Source organism: Thamnophis elegans, chromosome 12, assembly GCF_009769535.1.
Source record: "Thamnophis elegans isolate rThaEle1 chromosome 12, rThaEle1.pri, whole genome shotgun sequence".
Taxonomy (NCBI): Eukaryota; Metazoa; Chordata; class Lepidosauria; order Squamata; family Colubridae; genus Thamnophis; species Thamnophis elegans.
Window position 1 is genome coordinate 2,347,521 of NC_045552.1, and position 22,814 is coordinate 2,370,334.

At 43.1% G+C, this 22,814-nt stretch overlaps 1 protein-coding gene across 1 annotated transcript; it reads left to right on the forward strand.

Annotated features, from left to right (window-relative positions):
• Positions 1-6,431: 6,431 nt before the first annotated feature.
• LOC116515541 (galectin-6-like) lies at positions 6,432-21,702 on the forward strand. Its single transcript, XM_032227653.1, has 14 exons — positions 6,432-6,533; positions 7,240-7,275; positions 8,560-8,628; positions 10,100-10,132; positions 10,708-10,796; positions 11,133-11,343; positions 12,405-12,530; positions 13,937-14,025; positions 14,350-14,548; positions 15,560-15,694; positions 16,408-16,437; positions 17,141-17,229; positions 20,283-20,445; positions 21,426-21,702. Exons 1-14 carry the CDS (start codon positions 6,432-6,434, stop codon positions 21,570-21,572), a joined length of 1,518 nt encoding a protein of 505 aa, XP_032083544.1. The 3' UTR covers positions 21,573-21,702.
• The last annotated feature ends 1,112 nt before the right edge of the window (positions 21,703-22,814 follow it).

A 22,814-nucleotide genomic window follows, 5' to 3' on the forward strand; every position in this document is an offset into this window, starting at 1 on the left:
CTTCTTCTGTTTCTTTCTTTAACTTCTTGTGTCTAAAGAAGCATCTCTTCCATTTTTCTTCCCCCAGTACTTAGAGCATTGCCACAGTGGTGAATATCTGTAGCTCAGGTGTAGGATAGGGGTAAAGGTTCATTCTCCGAGCTTGTGGATTGATTTCCGAATGTTTCATTACCAGGCTAGGTAACACCTTCAGTGGAGTTCAGGGGGTGTCAATGTCAGTATTCTCTTTATAAGGGCTTCGGGTGCGGGTGTGTCAAGTCAGGACCTTGGGACACGTTTTGTGATGAGTCAGCTGTGCATCTCCATAATCTTGAGAGCACAAACCTAGCAGGTGCAATGAAAACATTTGCCTTGTCTTTGCATTTGTTTTTTAAACAGCTTAAGGCAGCCTTTGTTTCTATTGCAGAATGAACTGAGTGAGGAACATACATTGGAAATAATTGTAAGTTATCTCTTTAACCATCTTCTCCTTTTCCTTGGGAAATATCTTCCTGCATGCAATCGTACCTTTTTTTAAAAAAATCCCCACCTCCAACAATCCCCAAACCTTAATTGGGGAATGGTTTGAATGGTAAAATACAGCTTTAGGACTCGGGGTGATCTAAAGCATTTTGGGATTTTTTTTTCGGATCAGAAAATGCTCTGAATCTCAGTTGACATTCTTGTAGCAGTTAAAGAGGATATATGATGCTATTGTGGGATTTCAGAAGCCCATTTTCTCAGAAATCTGCATGTTTTATGTCTATATTTCACATTTGAACTTATTTGGAGGAGGAAGAAGCAGAGGAAGTAGGAGGAAGGAATAACAACAACACCCACCATAAGGATATCTTAGATGTATAGGTGAAAAATAAATGTGAAGAAAATGGAAAAATGGAACAAAAAGAAAAAAAAAGCCTAAGGACTCTGTTAATTTAAATGTGCTTTTTAGACTAAGCATTCCCTGTTGTGATAAGAAAAGTATGTTTCCTAAGTTCCTAATGGCTGTAAATGATATCTAAGAAGGTAGTGATGGCAGGGATAGAGAGGTCCTGGGAGTCTTTGAGTCAGAATAGAAGTTGACATGCTTCTTTCCTTTGTAGGATGCTTTGACTACAAAAGAAATTGGAAAATTAATAGTAAGTAGCTCTTTCTCCATCTTCTGCCTTTTCTTTCAGTAATATACTTCTTGCAATGAAGCCTCTCTGCATTATGACAACATTGACCCAAACCCAAACTCACTTCATTTGGTTGTATGTGTGGACAAGGACATCAAGAATGTTTTGCACTGAGGAAGATTGTATTAAAAAGAAAATGCAAGGAAGTGTTTCAGAACACAGTTCACCCATGTGTGCCTTTTTTGGCTCTGTCAGTCCCTGTTCTGATAACAAATGCATGTATCTTATCTGTTGAATAAAGTGATTCATGTATGTGATATCAAAGATGGTAGAGATGCCATAATTGGAGAAATCACGTATGATGTCTTTTCAAAATAAAAGTGTTATCTTTTCCCCCCTTATAGAATATAGGCAAACGTCCAATCAGTATTTTTGCGCTAATTGTAAGTATACGGTTCTTCATAATTCTTTACTTTTTCTGAGTAATATTGTTCTTGCATCTGAAAAACACTGTTTGTTAATTCCCACGCCCAGAAAGCATCTTCAGAGACTCCACAGCAGAAACAGAGAAGACTGGGCCAAAACATTTCATCCGTTTTAACTTTTTTTTTTAAAGCAGCTTCAAATAGCACTATACCAAGTAGCCAAGGAAGAAACTTATATTTTGGAATTGTTGCAAGGGACATTTTTTGGATGAGGAGGGTTTCTCCAAAGTTACTTTACTGATTGTGGGTTTTGTTCTCTGCAAAATGGTAAATTGTTGACTCTAATGGCTTTTCTGTCAGATGCAATTTTCCTAGTGAGACATGTTTCCTCATTTCCCCTCCCAGGATTAGTTTTATCAGAATTTGTTTTGGAAAGCCAGCTTCCCTTTGTTCTCCTCGAAAAGGAATAATGCAGTTTCAAGATTCTGCTAATATATATTATACTTTCCCTGCAATCCCTGTTGTAGCCTCCCTGATCCTGCCTACCTCAAAGGTTGATGTGGCTCTACATTCCTAGTCTGATGCTGTGAGGCCAATCACATCAGTATTCTCTGTGGCCTTCAAGAGTTCACCAGTTTATTTTAGTGGGCAGCAGTGGCCCAGGCAAGGCCCACACATATCATGCATTTGCCCAATTTATGACGGAATCCATAATGGTTTTTCATCCTCCTTTTAGTCAATCGGGAAAAAGATAACACCTATTATCAAGAAGGCCAATGGTGGCAAAGGAGTGCCAAAACTGATAGTAAGTAGATACACACTTAATTTGTCTCATTTCTTCTATGCTTTCTATGTTGTCTTCTTAGATGTGACCATAATAACTCTCTGGAGCCCCCCACCCCCAATAGGATACATTGCCATACCATAATTATAAAGGTATGCTTTTGTTCCCATTTTAGAGTATATTCACCGCTGGTGGAGATGGAAATACGGTAAGTACATTTTTTTTATTTTCTTTCCTTCATATTCTTCTTTGAACTGAACAAGCACCAATTTTATCTTTATTCCACCACCTAAAATACTGAGGTGTCTCGCTTTTAGTAAGAACTATGGGTTTTCTATTTGGGATGGCTAAAAAGCCATTCACATGCACTAGTATTCAGAGATGGAACAGTTGGAAAAGTCATCTTGTTATCATGAAGTTATCATGTGAGGCTCAGACTCAGACCCTCCATTTCCTTTGTAGGAAAATAGCAATCAGAAGTTGGAAAAAATTATGGTAAGTAGTTTGTTGTTTATCTTGTGCTCTTTCCTGGGGTAATCCTAGTCCTTAATATTCAATTTTCTGGAGGGTTAAAACAACTGTATATCAACCTATGGATTCTTATTTGCACCAACACTCACCAACACCAATTCATAGATGCTGCCATGAATTTGAGCTTTTAAATTAAACTTATATCCTTCTGAATAGAGGAAGGGGCTATGGAGAGTTCTCTTTTCTAATGAAGTGTTTCTTAACCTCAGCAACCTTAATATGTGTGGACTACAATGCCTGAATTCCCCAGCCGATAAAGGGAAGTTATTACAGCCTACACATCTTAAAGCATGCAGTCTGGGGAATTCTGGGAGTTGAAGTCCACATAGCTTAAAGTTGCCGAGGGTGAAAAATATATGTGGGAGTTTCTATCCCTAACGGTTGTGACTTATCTAATGTTCCTGGCATCAGTTGCAATTTTGCTGGTAAAATGGATTTCATTCCCTCATTTTCAAGAGATTATTTTATTGAGTCACATTTGCAAATCCAGGATGAGAGATTTGTTTCAAACGTTTCATGAAGTCACAGTCTTTAACCCAAGAGACATGTATGTCTGTTAAAGGACCTCTGTGAACAGGGAAGGGATTCATTTTTATATGAAATTGCAGAGATAGCCCTATTGGAGAAGTCATATATGTTGTCAGGTAAGAATTGAACTGATACCCTTTGTTTCCATTGTAGAATGCACTGAGTGAGGAACATACAATGAAAATGGTCGTAAGTAGCTCTTTGACCATCCTCTTTTTTCCATGGGAAATATCTTTCTTCCATGCGTTTAAGCTGACTGTTTCGGATTCAATCCCACCAAAATTTAATAGATATACCATGGTTTCATATTTAGGAGAATTTTATGATGAAAGCTCCGATACTCACTCTTAGAAAATATTACACACTTCCACCCACCTCCAAAATCTGGGGAATGTCTAGGGGTGTGTGGAGAACTAAAATAAGAGTTTTAGGACTCAGGATGATCTAAATCTATTTTTAACCTTTTTCCCTAGCAGAAAATGCTCTGAATCTGAGCTGACATTCTGATGCTATTGAGGGATTTCAGTAGCCCCTTTTTCCTCATGTGGCTGCACTGAAAATCAAGAAGAGCAGTGTAGGTGGAGACATAAATACACTAACCTTTCAACTTTCTTGGAGGAGGAAAAGACAGGGGGCCTAGGTGAAGCAGAATAAAAAACATTCCATCAAACATATATCTTGCATGTACAGGTAGTCCTGAACATACAACCACAATTGAGCCCAAAATTTATGTTGTTAAGTGAGAAATTTATTAAGTGAGTTTTGCTGCATTTTACAACTTGCCATATTTGTTAAGTGAATCCCTGCAGTTATTAAATTAATAATGATAGTTAAGTGAATCTGGTTTATCTATTGGCTTTTCTTGTCAGAAAGTCGCAAAAGGCGATCATATGATCCAGGGACACTGAAACTGTCATAACTATGAATCAGTTGCCAAAGGGCTGAATTTTGATCATGTGACCACAGGGATACTGCAATGGTCGTAAGTGTGAAAAATGGTCATGTCACTTTTTCCAGGGATGTTGTAACTTGGAACGGTCACTAAATGAACTGTTGTAAGTCTAGTACTCCCTGTAGAGGTGTATAACTAAAGTAAATCTAGAGTAAGGAATGAAATGTTGACATGTAGGGCAATGTTCTGAAAAGGGTGACTCCAAGTGCCCTTTTGCTAAATGTTTTTTTAGAATTCAAATTCAATTCAAATTCTTTTTTAGATTCGCTTTCTGAAAAAAGAATGGTTGTTTCCTAAGTGGAAGAGAGCAGCAAATGATGTAAATGCCATCTAAGATGGTACTGAGGGCATGGATGGAACGGTTGTTGGTGTCTTCTATTAGGATAGAATTTGATGTGCTTGTTTCCTTTGTAGAACGCTTTGGAAGCAAATGAAGTTGAAAAATTAACGGTAAGTAGCTCTTTCTTCATCTTCTGCCTTTTTTTTTTTTTGAGTCATATTCTTCTTCCCTGCAATGAAACACTGGCCCCAGTCCCAGACCCACTTCTTTTGGTTCTATGTATGGACAAGGCTTTTCAGAACTGTCCCCAAGGAGCATTTTTCCACTGGGGAAGACTGTTCTGAACAATTTCTTTCTCTCCTCATAATTTCTGACCCTTTTTGATGTGACACATCTGTGTGGTCCAAATGAAGTTTTGTTGCTCAGTTGGTATAAATCGAGCTACCCACATGACTGCCTAGGTTTTATGACTTTTTTGGTGTGATTGTCATTAAGAGATGCCTCAGTCAGTAGGACCAGTTCTTCCATAAACTGGAATGCAGCTTTCAGCAAAATTTTTGAAAATGTGGTTGTAGAAGTTATGTCTTCTGTGATATGAAAGAAGCAGTGATTCCTTTTGTTTTGTTTGTAGGACTGCCTAGAACACGAGTGTACAACGGCTGATTCTGTGGTAAATACCTCTTTGTTTATCCTCTGTTGTTCCTTGTGAAATATTCTTGCTTCAAAATGTTGATATAGCTTTACGTACCTTCTCTGCTGATGTGAGACTATTCACATCAATATCCTCCATGGCCCTCAAGGCCTCCCCAGTTTATTTTAATGGACTGCAGTGGCCCAGGCAAGATCCACCCAGATATTTATGTCCTGCATTGGCACAATGTAGATATGTAGGAATCCATAAAAGAGGATAATATTTTTTTCTCCTTCCTTGCAGAAAATCTTGGAGAAGATGTTAAATGTTCTTAAGGGACTATCACATGGTGATAAACTGATATATAACTTGATAGTAAGTAGGTACATACTTATGTTCTCTCATTTCTTGTATGTCTTCTTTGTTATCCTTAGATATAATCTGATCAGCCCTCTTGAGGTTCACTCCCCACAATGGATCTTCAAACATTTCAGGAAGAATTCTAGCAGGAAGATATAAGCTCTTAGGAACGTTTAAAGAAAGGCATTGTTTTGACTATTGTCGGAAGTTTAAAGAGTCCAGCTTCACATTCCTTACCTTAGGAGAAAGGCTTAAACAAGGATACCAGGAAACTTTTAGAAGATCTGACAATAATGTGTCTTTTAAGAAAAAAAAACTCCCATAAAATGCTTTGTTCACAATAACAAGTCTCAGGTTGCTGTTAATTCATGTGTCTTTTAGGCTTTATCACTCAATTAGAAAGGCACAGCCCATCTCTGGGAGAATAAAAGATATAGATGAAATTGATGTGTGGTATTGAAGTTATCTGTGATGGTCTAGTTATAGTTAATAATAGGTATCGGAATAGAACTGATCCAGGGGTGAAATTCAGCAGGTTCTGAAAGGTTCTGGAGAACTGGTAGCAGAAATTTTGAGTAGTTCGGAGAACTGGCAAATACCACTCTGGCTGGCCCCAGGAGTGGGGAGGGAATGGAGATTTTGCAGAATCCTTCCCCTGCTACACCCCGAGCCATGTCCACAAAGCGATAGGGGAAAGAAATTGAATTTCATGACTGAACTGATTCCCTTTGTTTCCTTTGTAGAAAGAAATCTTCAAACATGGTCCTCTGGCTGAACTGGTGGTAAGTAGTTTTTATTTATAAAGAAATTCATTTTTATGGCATATGAAATGGTTGGGATAGCATGATAGGAAGAGTCATATCTTCTCATGTCAGAATAGAGTTTTGGTACACTTTGTCTCCATTACAGAATGAACTGAGTGAGGAATATACATTGGAAATAATTGTAAGTAGCTTTTTGACCATCTTCTCTCTTTTCCATGTGAAATATCTTTCTTGCATGCAACCATACTTTTTAAAAATTTCTCACTTCCCAAACATCCCAGTGGCATGGGTTGAGTTGTAAAAGAAGGGCTTTAGGACTAAGGATGGCCTAAATCTTTTTGGGATTTTGTTCTCCCCCCCCCCCCAAATGTTCTGAATCTAAGTTGATATTCCTCCCCCCCGCCACACAAAATCCTCTTGTAGCTGCTATAAGAATATACCGTATATATTGCAGATTTGTGTGAAAAGGGGTTACTGAAATCTGCTTTAATTATTTTATATATATATATTCACATTTCAACTTACTTGGAGGAGGAACAGGCACAAGAAGTAGAAGGGGGGTTACATGAAGCAGAATTAAAAAACAACATTCCATCGTAAAGGTGTAGAACTAATGTGAATCTAAATTCAGGAAAGAAATCTGGATATTTAAGGCAATGTGCACAAAAGAGTGTTATCTCCCAAGTGCCATGTCCGGCTTCTCTTTTTTAAGCAATCTTCTATCTGTTCATGATTAGATGCAACCTTTACTAACCTTAGATTTCTCAATGCATATTTTGAATGTTGAAGAAAATTGAAAAGAGAAAAAGTTAAATAAGCCTCAGCACTTAATTCAAATGTGATTTTTGGATTTTAATTCAAATGTGAAGTGTTTGTTTGCCTTGTAGAATGCTTTGAATGGAAAAGACATTGATAAATTAATGGTAAGTAGCACTTTCTTCATCTACCTTTTTGTTGAATGATATTTTTCTCTGCTGTTCTAATACAACCACTATATTATTCACCTTTCTTAAAATCGCACAAAAGTAGTCCTTGATTTAGGACCACAGTGGAGATGCCCATCCTGGGTGTAAATTGTGACACTTAATTGGGGTCACACACATGACTGACCCAATTTTATGTCCTTTTTATGGCGGTCATTAAAACTAGCAATAGCAATAGCAATATTTTGCTTAAGGGGGTCCCTGGGATGCTGTAAATGACTACGCCTGTGAGCTGGTTCCTGATTTCCTGACATACAAGCACAGGGACACAGGGCGATGGTGGCATTGGAAATTTTGAACTGAGTCACAAATATCTCCAGGGCACAGCCGTAACTTCAAATGGGTGCAATCAAAGATTGTAGTGATAGCATAGTTGGAGAAATCATGTGTCGTATCTTTCCAAAATAAAAGTAATACCTTTTGTTTCTTTTACAGAACATAGGTAAAGGTGAAGTTAAAAAATCTGAGATAATAGTAAGTAGATTTTTCTCATGTGTCATGATTTTTTGTGTGTAATATTCTTCTTGCATGCCATAGAATATACCTTTTATTATTCATATCTCCTAGAATGCCATCTTCTTTTACCATCTTCAGAGACTTTGGAGCAGAAACTAAAAGCAGGCAGGGCCAAATGTTTCATGTGAAGCAGCTTCAAATAACTATTATATCACCTAAAAAACACTGACTCCTTAACTGGAGTGATGGATCCCTTGGGTTCTGAATAGCAAAGGGAGAAGCATATATTTTGGAATTGTCCCCAGGGGACATTTTGAGGATGGGGAGTGTTTCCCCACAGTTTTTCTTTTACCAACTTGTGGTTCTTCTCTTTGCAAAATGGTAGATTGTTGGCTCAAATGGTCTTTCTGTCAGATGCAATTTTGCTAGTGAGATGCCTTTCCTCATTTTGCTTCCCAGGATTAATTTTATCAGAATTTGCTCTGGAAACCAGCTTCACTTTGTTCTCCATGAAAAAGAATAATGGATTTTTGGATAGGTTCTAAGATTTTGCTAATTTCCTTGACTTAGCTTGCCTTGAAGGATTGATGTGGCTTTACGTACCCTTCTCTGGTGTTGTGAGGCCATTCACATCAATATGTTCTGTGGCCTTCAAGGGCTCACCAATTTATTTTAGTAGTCTGTAGTGGCCCAGACAAGGTCCACAGGTATCATACACTGGAACAACTCTAAAGGAATCCATAATGGTTTTCTTCTTCCTCCTTATAGTCAATTGGAAAGAAGATAATACCTATTATCAAGAAAGTTAAGGATGACAAAGGTGTGTCTATACTGATGGTAAGTTGTCTAATTTCTTCTATGTTTTCAATGTTATACATCTGAGATAGGTCCATAGTAGTCCTCTGGAGCCTGCTGGAGACCCCTCCCCTACCCCCCCGTCCCCTCCGAAGGATTTACAGACATTTCAGGAACAATTCCAACAGGAAACTAAAAACTCTTGGTTATATTTGAAGGAGGATAATATTATCACTATCGTCAAGACCAGGCTTGAGAGATTCTGGCTTCACAGGCCTTTCCTGTGGGAAAAAGTCAAGAAACTCCATCAATATTTGTACTTTTCCTGAAGGTGTCTGTTTGGCTTTAATCACTCTATGTTATGATAAGAAATGCATGTTTCTTATCTGAGTAATGAAATTATAATTATAAAAATATGATATGTATATCTAATATTGAAATAGGCAATGACAGCATGGAGAGAGAAGTCGTGTGTTTTTAGATCAAGGATGTCAAAGTTTATTTCATTGAGGGCCACATCAGGGCCACATTTTTAGATCAAGGATGTCAAAGTTTATTTCATTGAGGGCCACATCAGAGTTTTGTTTGATCTCAGTGGGTCGGGTTGGCATGGCCAGTTTGACGTCACTTGTGTCAGAGGTGCCTGTGCCGGCCCGAGGACTTTGCCAGCAAAAATGCGCAGCTCTCCGCTCTGTTTTCGCTGGCAGAGGGTTGCATGAGGCCGTCGCCAGAGGTGGGGGTCTGCCCAGATCAGACACACCGGCAGTGGTGATGGTGGGAGGCTCTGCCCACCCGCCCGGATGCTTCTGCGCAGCACATGAGCGAATCGGTAGTAAAATAAATTGCAACCCACTACTGGCTGTTGCAGCCGAAAATGGAACTCAGGGGAGCACATGCAGCCCTTCTGACCTATATTTTCACTGGTAGAGGCACCGTGGGCCAGTCCTTCGCCGTTTCCAGGGTGGCCCTGTGAGCTGGATCTGGCCTGTGGGCCTTGGATTTGACACCGCTGTTTTATATTATTGGATTATTGGAAAGGAGCCATTTCCTTGGATCACAGCAGATGTTAAATGCTGCATCTCTCTGTTGATATTGCCTATTTCTCTTGGTTGGGATGGCTTTATCTACTCTGCTAGATAAAGCCAAGGTGGCGCAGTGGTTAAATGCAGCACTGCAGGCTACTGCTAGATCAGCAGTTCAGCGGTTCAAATCTCACCGGCTCAGGGTTGACTCAGCCTTCCATCCTTCCGAGGTGGGTAAAATGAGGACCCAGATTGTTGTTGGGGGCAATATGCTGACTCTCTGTAAACCGCTTAGAGAGGGCTGAAAGCCCTATGAAGTGGTATATAAGTCTACTGCTATTGCTATTGCTCAAACAATCCCATTGACATTAATACCCTCTGTAGTTCTCACCGACCCACTCTTGATTTGAACAAAGAGCAGTGGCACACAAATCCTCACAGGTTTCACAGCCACATCATAATTATAAAGGTATGCTTTTGTTCCATTTTAGAGACTGTTTACTGATGATGAAGATGAAAAAACTGTAAGTAGCTTCTGTTTATTTATTGTCCTTGCTTTCTTTCATATTCTTCTTTGATCTGAACAAGCACCCGTTTTATCTTTATTCTGCCTAAAGCAAAAGCATCCTGAGTCCTCAGAGAATTCTCACAACAGGAAGAGCCAAAATATTCATCCAAAGCAGTGGTGTCCCAGAACTGCCACGCCCCCGAACCAGTTCCCCAGTCCCTGCTGCCACTGTCATCTTGTTTTTGTGTTCTGCGCATACGCAGAACAATTTTAAATGAACTGCACGAAGCGTGCGGACAAGTGAACTGGCAGTAAAGCCGTCCAGATCCCACCCCTGGTCCAAAGGCATCTATAACACAGGATGACTGTTCTTTCTCCTACTTGTAAAAGCAGAACTGGTCCAGGGCTGCAATTCTGGTTCTTCCTGCACACCTTCCTTCCCCTGTTATGTTGGGGGGATTATCCTCAGCAGAGGCCGAAGCCACTTGGAAAGGCTGATACAAGGCACATGTTGCGGTTGGCTGATTCAAAAGTCAGTGTTGTGCTTTGCAGTAAAGTCATTGGCTGAGTTCATCATTTTCTGTCTTCCAGGATCTCCCTTACCATCAGCTTGTCCCTGGTGGACTCCATCCTGGGATGTCTGTATATATGCAAGGCACAGTGCCCAGACACAAGAACAGGTAAGATTTCTTTGGGGGCTCACAGAAGGGCAAGAGCTACCTAACTGAAAATAATAGCCATTGGTTTATTATGTCGAGACTAGATTATATTATCCAGTTGCATGCCAAGATTAAACCCTTTCTTAATTTTTTTTAATAGTTCCTCCTCCTGCTTTTTCTAACTCCAAGTAAGCCACAATAGTTAGGAACTTGATTCTTCTCTTAAACAAACAAGACAATCTCTTAGAAATACTAGCTTCAAGACAAAGGAGAGGAGGGGGGGAGAACACTACTCTTTCCTGCACCTCCCATTTAATTTTCTGCTTGTCTTTTCCTCTCTCTCTCTCTCTCTTCCAGCACTTGGGTGAATTTCCAGCTGGACTTTGCCTGTGGCCACCATAAGGAGGCTGATGTTCCCCTCCACCTCACGCATCACATCAATGCAGAGACGTTTGGGCTCAACACATTTCAGGCTGGCAGGTGGGGGAAGGAAGAGAAACATATGAATTTCTTCCAAAAAGGCGACCAAATCGAGGTCATCTTGATTGTCCGTGATTTCGGATACGAGGTTGGTACCCGTGACCGAGGCTCCTTTAGGGCTTCAGGTGCCTCTTTGTCGTCCCCCCCCCCCGCGCCCCCCCTCCAGAATTCACCTTTTGCCTGGAATGAGCCACAAATGTATTTAATACCGACTTCCCCAACTTCATATCTGCCATGTAGGGTTCAAGTGATGTACAAATGTTCTCGTTTAGTAACAACTGAGTAATTGATGACGTTGTTAAGTGAAACCATGTCTGTGTTTCTGATCAAACTTTAGCTTTTTTTGGTTTGCAGTCCTGTGAAGGCTGTAAATGTAAGCATTGGTTGCAAAGTTACAATTTCATCAGTGTCCTCACTGCAAACAGTCACTTAATGAGGACGACCTGTAACTGAAGGGAAAAGCTTTTGATCTGGAGGGGAAAATGGGTATTCAAGAGCCTAGGTGGCGCAGTGGTTAGGGTGCAGTACTGCGGGTTACTTCGTCTGACTGCCGCTGACTGCAATTTGGCAGTTCAAATCCCACCAGGCTGAAGGTTGACTCAGCACTTCATCCTTTTGAGGTGGGTAAAATGAGGATCCTGATTGCTGGGGGCAATAATGCAGACTCTTTAAACAACTACAGCCAAGGTGGCGCAGTGGTTAAATGCAGCACTGCAGGCTACTGCTAGATCAGCAGGTCAGCGGTTCAAATCTCACCGGCTCAGGGTTGACTCAGCCTTCCATCCTTCCGAGGTGGGTAAAATGAGGACCCAGATTGTTGGGGGCAATATGCTGACTCTCTGTAAACCGCTTAGAGAGGCCTGAAAGGCCTATGAAGCGGTATATAAGTCTACTGCTATTGCTATTGCTAACTTAGAGTGGGCTGTAAAGCATTGTAAAGTGGTATATAAGTTTACTGCTATTGCAGTAAATAAAGGCCTCTCCCTTTTTACATGTATATATTTTGACCTTTTTGACCCCCTCTAGGGGCTCCCTTGCTTAGTTTTGGGGTGGGATGTGTTTCTGGGCAGAATAAACAGGTTTTTTTCCACCAAAGAAAATGGATGATCCGAACTGAGAGTTGATCCTTTTGGCTTTGCCCTCTGACAGGTCCTGATGAACAGGAAGTGCATATGCAGCTATCACCACAGAATCCCCCCACAAAACGTCCAGGTCATTAGGATTGATGGAGACCTGGAACTGCAATTTCTGTCCGTAGTGGGAGGAGCAATGATGGTAAGTATTTGTATTGAGATGTCAGCACCTCCTGATCCCTGATCTCTCTTTGGGGATCTTCCTTTGGGGATTGATTCCCCAAGCTATCACTTTCTCTTTGTCCTCTCCAGTCATTCTTCTCATACACCTTTTTCTTCATCCCTACAAATCATGGCCCTTTTGGGTCTGCAGTTGTGTTGGCTTATGACTCTGCATGCTAGCAAAAAAATCCATCCTGGAGTGATGCTAGGACCAGCATCTGAACAGGGAGGAAATTTATCCCAGGCCAAGATCCTGTTTTACCCTTGTAGATGAATATAAAGAAGTGTTTCTCAACTTAACAATGTTAAGATGCGTGGCGTCAACTCCTAGAATGGCTTAACAGATGCCCACACATTCTTATTAACAAACGCAAGGACCAAGAATTATGTGATGGCTGAACATGGCAGCCTATGTCAGAAGGGAAGCTGTGGTGTGGCACAGTGGTTAGAATGCAATATTGCAGGCTGACTCTGACCACTGCTAGGAGTTCAATCCTGAGTGGCTCAAGGTTGACTAAGCCTTCCATCCTTCCGAGGTCAGAACATTGTCTGATCTGTTATTAGAACTCCTATCATCCTGTATATGATCTGGGCTGGTAAAAGACCTGACAGCCAACATGTTGGAAGCATGAGATTAGCCTGGGTGGGAAGGTGTCCATGGGAGTGGCTCATGGGACTTCCCTACCTTGTCCAGGAGATGCTGAGGTTTCAATACAGTCGGTGAATAGTTTGGCCTCTACCTGTCCCCCATAGAGCTAAAGCAGAACCGGTCCGTGGCTGCGGTTCTGGTGTTTCCTCCAGCCTTCCTTCCCTGCCATGTTGGGGGAATTAATGTTTACAGAGGCCCTCCCAGGAGGTCTCTGGTTGACTCAGAACCTCATGGAAAGGCTGATACAAGGCACAAGTTGCAGTTGACTGGTTTGAAAGTCAAAATGTAAAGTTTGACGTGTGCTCATGCTGTTTTAGCCATTATTGCTTCTCAATTTGCCAATTATCAAGGGGTGGCGGGGAGGGGAAAATTGGAATGTCAGTGCCAGACAATAACAAGAAATCATCTTATGGGAAGCAAGGTCATTTCAACAGGTGTTTGATAGAGCCATGGACATCTTCTCACAACAATACTTCTACACCCAATTGGACAATATGACCTGCATTAATGGGGGGGGAGGGGGAGTTCTATACTTTATCTATACGGGACATGTGGAGTTAGTTAGAGCTGGTTTTGCTCTCATGCTGTGCTGAAATGATGTACTCAATAAAGCTTTGCATTAAGAGATTGGATCAACTCAACTATGCTGGCTTGATTGGGTTTGACAGTCAGAACCTTGACACAAAGTTCTATTTTGCAATAGTTATTGGTTTTGGTCATCATCTTATGTCTTCCAGACTACCCCTTACAGTCATCCTGTCTCTGATGGACTCCATCCTGGAATGTCTGTATACGTGCAAGGCAAAGTGCCCAGAAGGGGCCACAAGTAATGTTACTTTGGGGGTTCACAGGAAGGGCAAGATTACTCGAAACAATAGTGATAAGATTAACATGTTGTTAAGGGAAGGCTAAATGATTCTATGCCAAGATTAAAGTCTTCCTTAATTCTTTGGAGAGTTCTACTTCCTGCTTCTTCTAAGTACAACTAAGCATGATGGCTAGGAACTTGATTCTTCTCTTCAAGCAGAAACCCAGCATCCTATAGATTCTAGTTTCAGGGCAAAGGAGAAAGGGGGAATGAGACCTCTACTCTGAGATTCCTGCCCTTCCCATTTAAAATCCTTCTTCCCTTTTCCTCTCTTCTTTCCAGTTTCAGGATGGACTTTGCCATTGGTAAATTTGAGGAGGGTGACATTCTCCTCCACTTCAACCCTCGTATTAATCAAGGGATAGTTGTGCTCAACTCATATGAATCTCGCAGGTGGCGAAAAGAAGATAGATATATGAAACCCTTACAGAAGGGTGAGAATTTTGAGATCATCTTCATTGTCAATGAGGCCGAATACCAGGTTGGTACGAGGCTCCTTTGGGACTGCAGGGACCTGTTCATTCCTCCCCTCCTAAATTAACTATTTGTCTAGAATGAAGCACAAATGAATTTAATACTGACTTTCTCAACGTCTAGATAAGGTTTAAGTGATATGCAAGCAGTCCTTGTTTAGCGATAATACGGCCAGCAACTTGGTTCTACCACAAAACCGCGGACGACAAAATCGCGGTCGACGAAAGCGCGTATGTGACGTCATCACAGCGCGACGAAAAAGATCGAAAAAGATCGAAAAATGTAAAAATAAAGCTAAAACCTTCCCCTAACCCCCCCAAACCTAACCCTTAACCTAACCCTAAACCTAACCCTAAACCTAACCCTTAACGTAACGAAAAACCTAACGCTAACCCTTAACCTAACGCTAAACGTAACGCTAACACTCTAACCCTAACCCTAACCCTTAGCCTAACCCTAACCCTAACCCTTAACCTAACCCTTACCTTTATGTGAATCGGCTTGCTGTAATTTAATTTTTATTTCAATTTTTCGATCTTTTTCGTCGCGTTGTGATGACGTCACATACGCGATTTCGTCGACCGCGCTTTTGTGGAACGCGCTTTTGACGGGTCACGCAGCAACTTAGCCATTAATGGGGTCAAAAACATGACTGTTTTTGAATGGACTTCAGCTTTTCTTTGCTTTGCAATCCTGTGAGGGTTGTAAATGCCAGGGCTAGTTGCGAAGTTACTATTTCAACAGTGTCCTAACTTGCTAACAGTCAGAAAATGAGGGCATCCTGCTACAGAATGGAAAACCTTTTAGTCCATGGGGAAAAAATAGATATCAGTGGAATGAAGGACTCTCCCTTTTCTCATGTATTCATTTTAACCCTTGTGATCCCTTCTATGACTTTGCTTAATCTGCTCAGCTTTAGGGTGGGATGTGTTCCTGGCATTACTAAACAGGTTTCTCCAGCAAAGAAAATGGAGGATCCCAATTGAGGCTTGATCCTTTCAACTTTACCCTCTGACAGGTCCTGCTGAACGGAAGCCCCCTCTGCAAGTTCGAGCACAGAATCTCACCCCAATTTGTAAAGTTCGTTAACTTTCATGGACACCTGACCCTTCAATCTCTGACCATGGTGAGAGGACAAATAGTGGGGAACATGGTAAGTATTTGAGATCAGCCCTTGATCACTTTTTGGGAATAAATACTGAGTCGGTTCAATCCCCAAACTGTCACTTTCTCTTTCTCCCCTCCAGTCATTCTTTTCGTACATTTTTCTTAACCGTTAAGAATTGCGGCCCCTTTTGGTCCTCAGTTGTCTTGGCTTACAACTCTACAAGCAAGCAAAAATAAAATAAAATAAAAGTCCTACAGCGAGAGCAGAACCAGCAACTGCACAGGGAGCAGTTTTACCCCAGGCCCTTGTCCTGCTCTCCCCTTTGCAACTGTCCATGAAGCAGTTTCTCAGCCTGGCAATTTTAAGATGTGGGACCTCGACTCCCGGAATGGCTTAGGAGACGGCCATACATCCTTATTAACAAACCCCCATCAGCCAAGAAGTGTGCAATGGCTGAACAATGAGCCGAGGTGGCGCAGTGGTTAGAGTGCAGTATTGCAGGCCACTTTAGCTGACTGTGATCTGCAGTTCAGCGGTTCAAATCTCACCGGCTCAAGGTCGACTCAGCCTTCCATCCTTCCAAGGTGGGTGAAATGAGGACCCGGACTGTGGGGGCAAGTTGCTGACTCAATTTGCTAAAAAAATTGTAAACCACTTAGAGAGGGCTGAAAGCCCTATGAAGCGGTATATAAGTCTAATAAGTCTAATAAAAAAAACACACAGTTTTTAATATCTTCTTTGTATTTCTCTCCCATCAGCTGTTGACAGGCTCTGCAGTCTACTACCCAGTAAGTATCAAAAGACTTGCTAATTCAGCCTGTCTCACCTGCTTAATGTTTGGTTTGGTTCACCAAGACTTTAAAATCACACAGAAAGTGTGTGTGTGGGGGGGGGGGAGCAACAGTGAGTGGGATATTTAAGGGAACATTAGCTTCTTTATGGTTAAGAAGGGGGTTAATATTAGTCCATTTGCCCCATGTTACAATCTGCACAAGGAAACCAGCTCTTAGAGCCAAGGTTTATGATTTGATCTATAAATTTAGTCCGTTGTGATGTCATAACCCAGGGGCTTTCACAGGTTTGATAAATAAAACTGAGCAGCCACGCCAACCCCACCACAACCCCATCTATTTGTGTGTGTGTGTGTGTTCATTGCACATTGCTTTGGTGGGTCTGTCCACACTGCCATCTTGACTGTTTGGCCACAGCCTGCGGACAGCCTACTGAGCAAACGAAAGCTTGAACCCAGCTGGTATCTTACTTTTGAGGCCAAAAATTACTTACCTGGTCAAAGGCAGCGACGCTTGTAACCACAAGGAATGCAGGAAAAGATAAGATCTCACAAGCTGCTTTCTGCCTTGTTGTGGGTCTCCCGCTTGGCAACTCAAGACCTACTGGACTGCCACTACCTTGACCCCCAGCTAGCGGGGACAAGAGCTGCATGGTTGGACAAGGGGCGCTAAATGTAACCTGGATTCTTGTCTATTTTAGCCAGAGCCCTACACGGGCAACATTCCTGGAGGTCTGGGAACCAGCAGGACCATCACAGTGCGAGGCTTTATTCTGAAGGACGCTAAAAGGTTTCGGATCTCTCACTCTTTTTTTTTTTTTTTGCCGGGCTGGTTTGGATTTGGCACAGCAAAATGTCAGCGTTAGGGCCTGTTGCAGATCTTTCCTGGTTGATCTCCTTTCTCTGACTCTCCCATCTCCTCTGCGTATCCGCAGGGTCAGCCCAGAGGACAAGGAGGTTAAGGGGAGTGGAAGCAATATTCCACATGTAGTCTTTGGAACTCACTTCCACAAGAAGAAGCGTGGACAGTTAGCTGTAGGCAGAGTTCCCCAAAAGGGGACGTCTGAAATGTCATGAAAGGATTGTCGAATTGTTTAGGGAACTCTAGCTAAGGAGGTGGCTGTAAAGAATGAGTAGGACCAGAATATAGATAAGATAGATAGATAAGTTTATTTATAGGCCGCCCTTTTCCCTGAGGGGACTCAGGGCGGCTAACAACTTATATGGTAGGGGGATACATACAATAACATATAACATAACACGTAATTAAAAGAATAACAACATTCATTCAGCATTCGGGTGGGGGCGCATCAAATCTTTACCCCCAGGCCTGACGGGATAGCCAGTTCTTGAGGGCTGCGCGGAAGGTCTGAAGGGTGGTGAGGGTACGAATCTCCACGGGGAGATCGTTCCAAAGGGTCGGAGCTGCTACTGAAAAGGCTCTCCTCCGCGTAGTGGCCAGCCGGCACTGGCTGGCAGATGGCACTCGGAGGAGGCCTAATCTGTGAGATCTAATAGGTCTCGAGGAGGTAATTGGCAGGAGGCGGTCTCTCAAGTACCCAGATCCACTACCATGAAGGGAATAGTCCATGAAGCAAGATCAGCTGTTCGTCATTAGAAGACTGGAGCTGAATATGTATTCTTTTTTCATATGTCTCATTTATTGCTCACAAATATGGGCTTGATTGTGGTAGAACGTGAATGCAATGAATGAATTTCATTTCATTTCATTTTTCATTTTCATTTTATTAGTATTTATAGGCCGCCCTTTTCCCTGAGGGGACTCAGGGCGGCTTACAATGATAGGGGAGGGGAGTGCAGGACAAAACACAAAAAGAAAATGTGAATAAAAATAATTAACAATAAAAACCCAACATTCATTCAATATTCGGGAGGGGCGAGAGTAAAATCTTATCCCCAGGCCTGACGGGATAGCCAGATCTTGAGGGCTGTGCGGAAGGCCTGGACGGTGGTGAGGGTGCGAATCTCCACGGGGAGATTGTTCCATAGCGTCGGGGCTGCAACTGAGAAGGCTCTCCTCCGCGTAGTCGCCAGTCGGCACTGACTGGCGGATGGAATTCGGAGGAGGCCTACTCTATGCGATCTGATGGGACGAAGGGAGGTAATCGGCAGAAGGCGGTCTCTCAAATAGCCAGATCCACTACCATGGAGCGCTTTATAGGTGGTAAGAAGGACCTTGAAGTGCACCCGGTGACCAACAGGTAGCCAGCGCAGCTCACGGAGGATCGGTGTTATGTGGGCGAACCGTGGTGCGCCCACAATCACTCGCGCGGCTGCGTTCTGGACTAGCTGAAGTCGCCGGATGCTCTTCAAGGGCAGCCCCATGTAGAGCACATTGCAGTATTCCAGCCTAGAGATCACAAGGGCTCGAGTGACTGTTGTGAGGGCCTCCCGGTTCAGGTAGGGCCGCAACTGGCGCACCAGGCGAACCTGGGCAAATGCCCCCCTGGTCACAGCTGATAAGTGGTGGTCGAAACTCAGCTGTGGGTCCAGGAGGGCTCCCAAGTTGCGGACCCTGTCTGAGGGGTATAAATTTTGACCCCCCAGCCTGAGCGATGGAACATCAGCCAAATTGTTAGGAGGAAAACACAACAGCCACTTGGTCTTGTCCGGGTTGAGTACCAGTTTGTTAGCTTTCATCCAGTCTTTAACAGCCTCAAGACCCCGGTTCATCACGTCCACCGCTTCATTGAGTTGGCACGGGGCGGACAGATACAACTGTGTATCGTCCGCGTATTGATGGTATTTTATCCCGTGCCTCCGAATGATCTCGCCCAGCGGTTTCATGTATATGTTAAACAGCAGGGGGGATAAGACCGAACCCTGCGGCACCCCATAAGTTAGGGGCCTCAGGGACGATCTCTGCCCCCCCACCAACACCGACTGCGACCTGTCCGAGAGGTAGGAGGAGAACCACTGCAGAACAGTGCCGCCCACCCCCACCTCCCGCAGTCGTCGCAGAAGGATACCATGGTCGATGGTATCGAAAGCCGCTGAGAGGTCAAGGAGAACCAGGATGGACGCGTGGCCTCCATCTCTGGCTCTCCAGAGATCATCGGTCAATGCGACCAAAGCGGTTTCTGTGCTGTAACCGGGCCTGAAGCCTGACTGGAAGGGGTCAAGATAGTTAGCTTCCTCCAAGGTACGCTGAAGCTGGAAGGCCACCACCTTCTCAACAACCTTCCCCACAAAGGGGAGGTTGGAGACTGGACGGTAGTTATTAAGGACAGCTGGATCCAAGGACGGTTTCTTCAGGAGGGGTCTCACCACCGCCGTCTTAAGCGCGGTGGGGAAGTACCCCTCCCGAAGAGAGGCGGTAACAACCGCCTGGATCCAGCCTCGTGTCACCTCACTGCTGTTGGCAACCAGCCAGGAGGGACACGGGTCCAGTATACAGGTGGAGGCACTCACAGCTCGCATAGCCTTGTCCACATCCCCGGAGGCAACATCCTGGAACTCAACCCAGAGATGGTCTGCCAAGTCATTCCCTTGTGTCTCGGCTGGATCTGCGGGGGTGGAGTCCAGGTCCGACCGAAACCGAGCAACTTTGTCCGCCAAGAACTGAACATACTCCTCAGCCCTGCCCTGTAAGGGGTCCCCCGTCTCCCTCCTATTTACCTAAAATGATAAAACATTCAGCAACAGTCTCCCAATAGATAATATTTACAAAGAGGAAGAAGAGCTGTTTTTTTTTCCTTTTACTCCTCCCGCAAGGAGTGATCTGTCAGACTGCTATTGGATTAAGGGCGGGGGCAATCAGATTTCCTTTTATTTAGTCCAAGATCTAGTCTTCAATGCCTGCTTTGTTTTTCTTTTTCCAAGCTTTGTAATCAATTTAAAGGCTGGCCAGAATATTGCTCTGCACCTTAATCCACGCATGAAACCAAGGAGATATGTGGTGCGCAACACTTGTCTGAAAGGCAGCTGGGGAGATGAGGAAGATGATTTGCCCTTTAACCCTTTCCATTTCGGGCAATACTTTGAGGTGAGTTGAGCTATTCCAGCAGGAAGGGGTATCAACAGGGAGGAGGTCACAAAAGTCAAGATGGCAGCCACAAGATGGCAGCCACAGCTATTCAAGTAATGCTATCGCCCCTATTTTACCTGACTTGGGAGGACAGCACTGGATCCCATCAAAGAGCTTCTTTTAGTTGGCCGACAAGCAGGCAGGCAGTGGGGAGGGGAGAGAAGACCCAGCAGATGCTTTCCAGGAGTGTAAGACTCCATCCCCCATAATTCCCTAGATAGCACTGCTTTTAGGAATTGCAATCTGAACCTCTGGTTGAGAAGAGTGGAATTGCCTCATCAGAAGCGCATTCAGAACCATGTGTCAACGTTTCGACTGATGAACCCAACAAAAGCAAGCACAGCCGAGCGGATACCATCTCTTAATTCAAAACTCTATTGAGTACTTCATTTCAGCAAAGATGAGGTCAAAACCAGATCTAACCATTTCCCACACAAACCCACATAGTTAAAGTTTAGATTCTCCTTCCCTCTGTTAGATCAGGTCACATTGTCCAAGGGAGTCTCCTGGTATTGTTGTGAGAAAGTCCTTTGGTTCTGATAAACTCCCGTTGAAGTGTCCTCGGTTCTCACGGATGGCTCCTTGATGTTTGGAGCCTGCAATCCATCTCCCCCTTCCTTCCCCACTGGTTCGTTGGCAAGCTGAGAAGCGATAATAGTTGTAACAGCAAAAGCCCAATTTCGAAGCTTGATGTCATGATTTTAGCTCTCTCCTGGAAAATTGTCCTTGCGTTGCCTTTGGGGTTTTTCGGGAGGGGGAGAAGACAGTGTGGCAGTGACAATCCCTCTCAATGAATCTCCACCCTTTATGAATTGGGCATGTGTTTTGATTTTGATGCAAGCTGTGGATGGTGTGGGCAGCAGGCCCTCCTGCCTGGGGGATCAAAAGTGGTCCAGATATGCTGATTTGCCAGACTAATAACCTTCCTTTCTTCCTAGGTCTCGATCTGCTGTGACAAAGAAAAGTTCAAGGTTTATACCAGCGGCCGTCACCTGTTCAACTTTAACCATCGTTATGCCACTATTCAACGTATCCGCACTCTCGAGATCAAAGGAGACGTGACCATTTCCTATATCAAGTATTAAGCAATGTGGGGGAGACATCAGTAGCAGCACAGATCCTCCCCCTCTTTTCTCTCTGTCTGCCAGTACACTTCGAATTCTGCTGGAAATCTACAAGCTCCAGTAAATAAATCAGTCAATTAATCAATCAATCCGAGACTCAATAACAATATTTAGCAGCATTTTCAATAAAGCATCTTGATCAAGGAATGCAACATTATTTTTCCACCTTCTGAATTTGATCTGTAGAAGATACAAAACTTTTTTTTCCCAGTTATGTGGGAACAACGTTTCTTAAACTTGGCAGATTTAAGATGTGTGGATTTCAATCCCCAGAAATCCCACCCCCCTATTGGGTCCTGATCCATTTTATAGCTTTGTATAATCTACAGATTGCAGGGTGCATGGATTGAGAATAGAACTTTTTCAAAGGGGAAAACAAATTCCCAACTTCCCTAAAGCCTAGGATGCCCATAAATGGATCTGTTAAAGACCAAGTCCACTGTTGTCCACTTTTATTATTTGTATTTTGTCTTTTATGTTCCCCCTTTTTTTCCCCTTTGAATTGTTCGCCGCCCTGAGTCCTCCCGGAGAAGGGCGGCATACAAATAATAAAATACCAATACCAATACCAAGTCTCTCCATTCACACAGCTTGTTTTAACCCTGGTTAGCTTGTGGGAGCTTAGTGTGAACTCAACCCATGTGTAAAATTTACCATTCATTCTCCAAAATGTGTGAATTCAGTAGCCTATTAAATATGTTGTGTGAAACCAACACAAATAGTTGATCCAATTAAAGGGACTGCTGCTGAATTATCCTTTGCCTCAGAATGAGGCCTTCCAGATTCCCATGGCCCAACTGTACAGCATGTGCTGTCGGAGTGAAAAATTGAGATGACCAGTGGTGCACAATGCTTCTAGTCCTCTTGAGGAGAAAACAGTGTCTTTACTTCTTAGAAAGGCCCAGCAGTTCAAACAATTCTCTAGGCCAGAATTATTGGTCTGGAGCTTAAAAATATAACTTCAAATTCAAAGTTGGACCACTATCTATAAGTTACTTAAGTACCAGCTGTGAGGAAATGCAGTGCTTGCTTGCTTTGAGACACTTAGAAAATAGAATAATAGGGTTGGAAGGGACCTTGGAGGTCTTCTAGTCCAACCACGTGTCCATGGTAGGAGATCCTCTACCATTCTGGACAAATGGCTGTCTAGTCCCTTCTTCTGAATTATATTGCAGTTGGAATATGGGATTGAAAGGGTTTTTG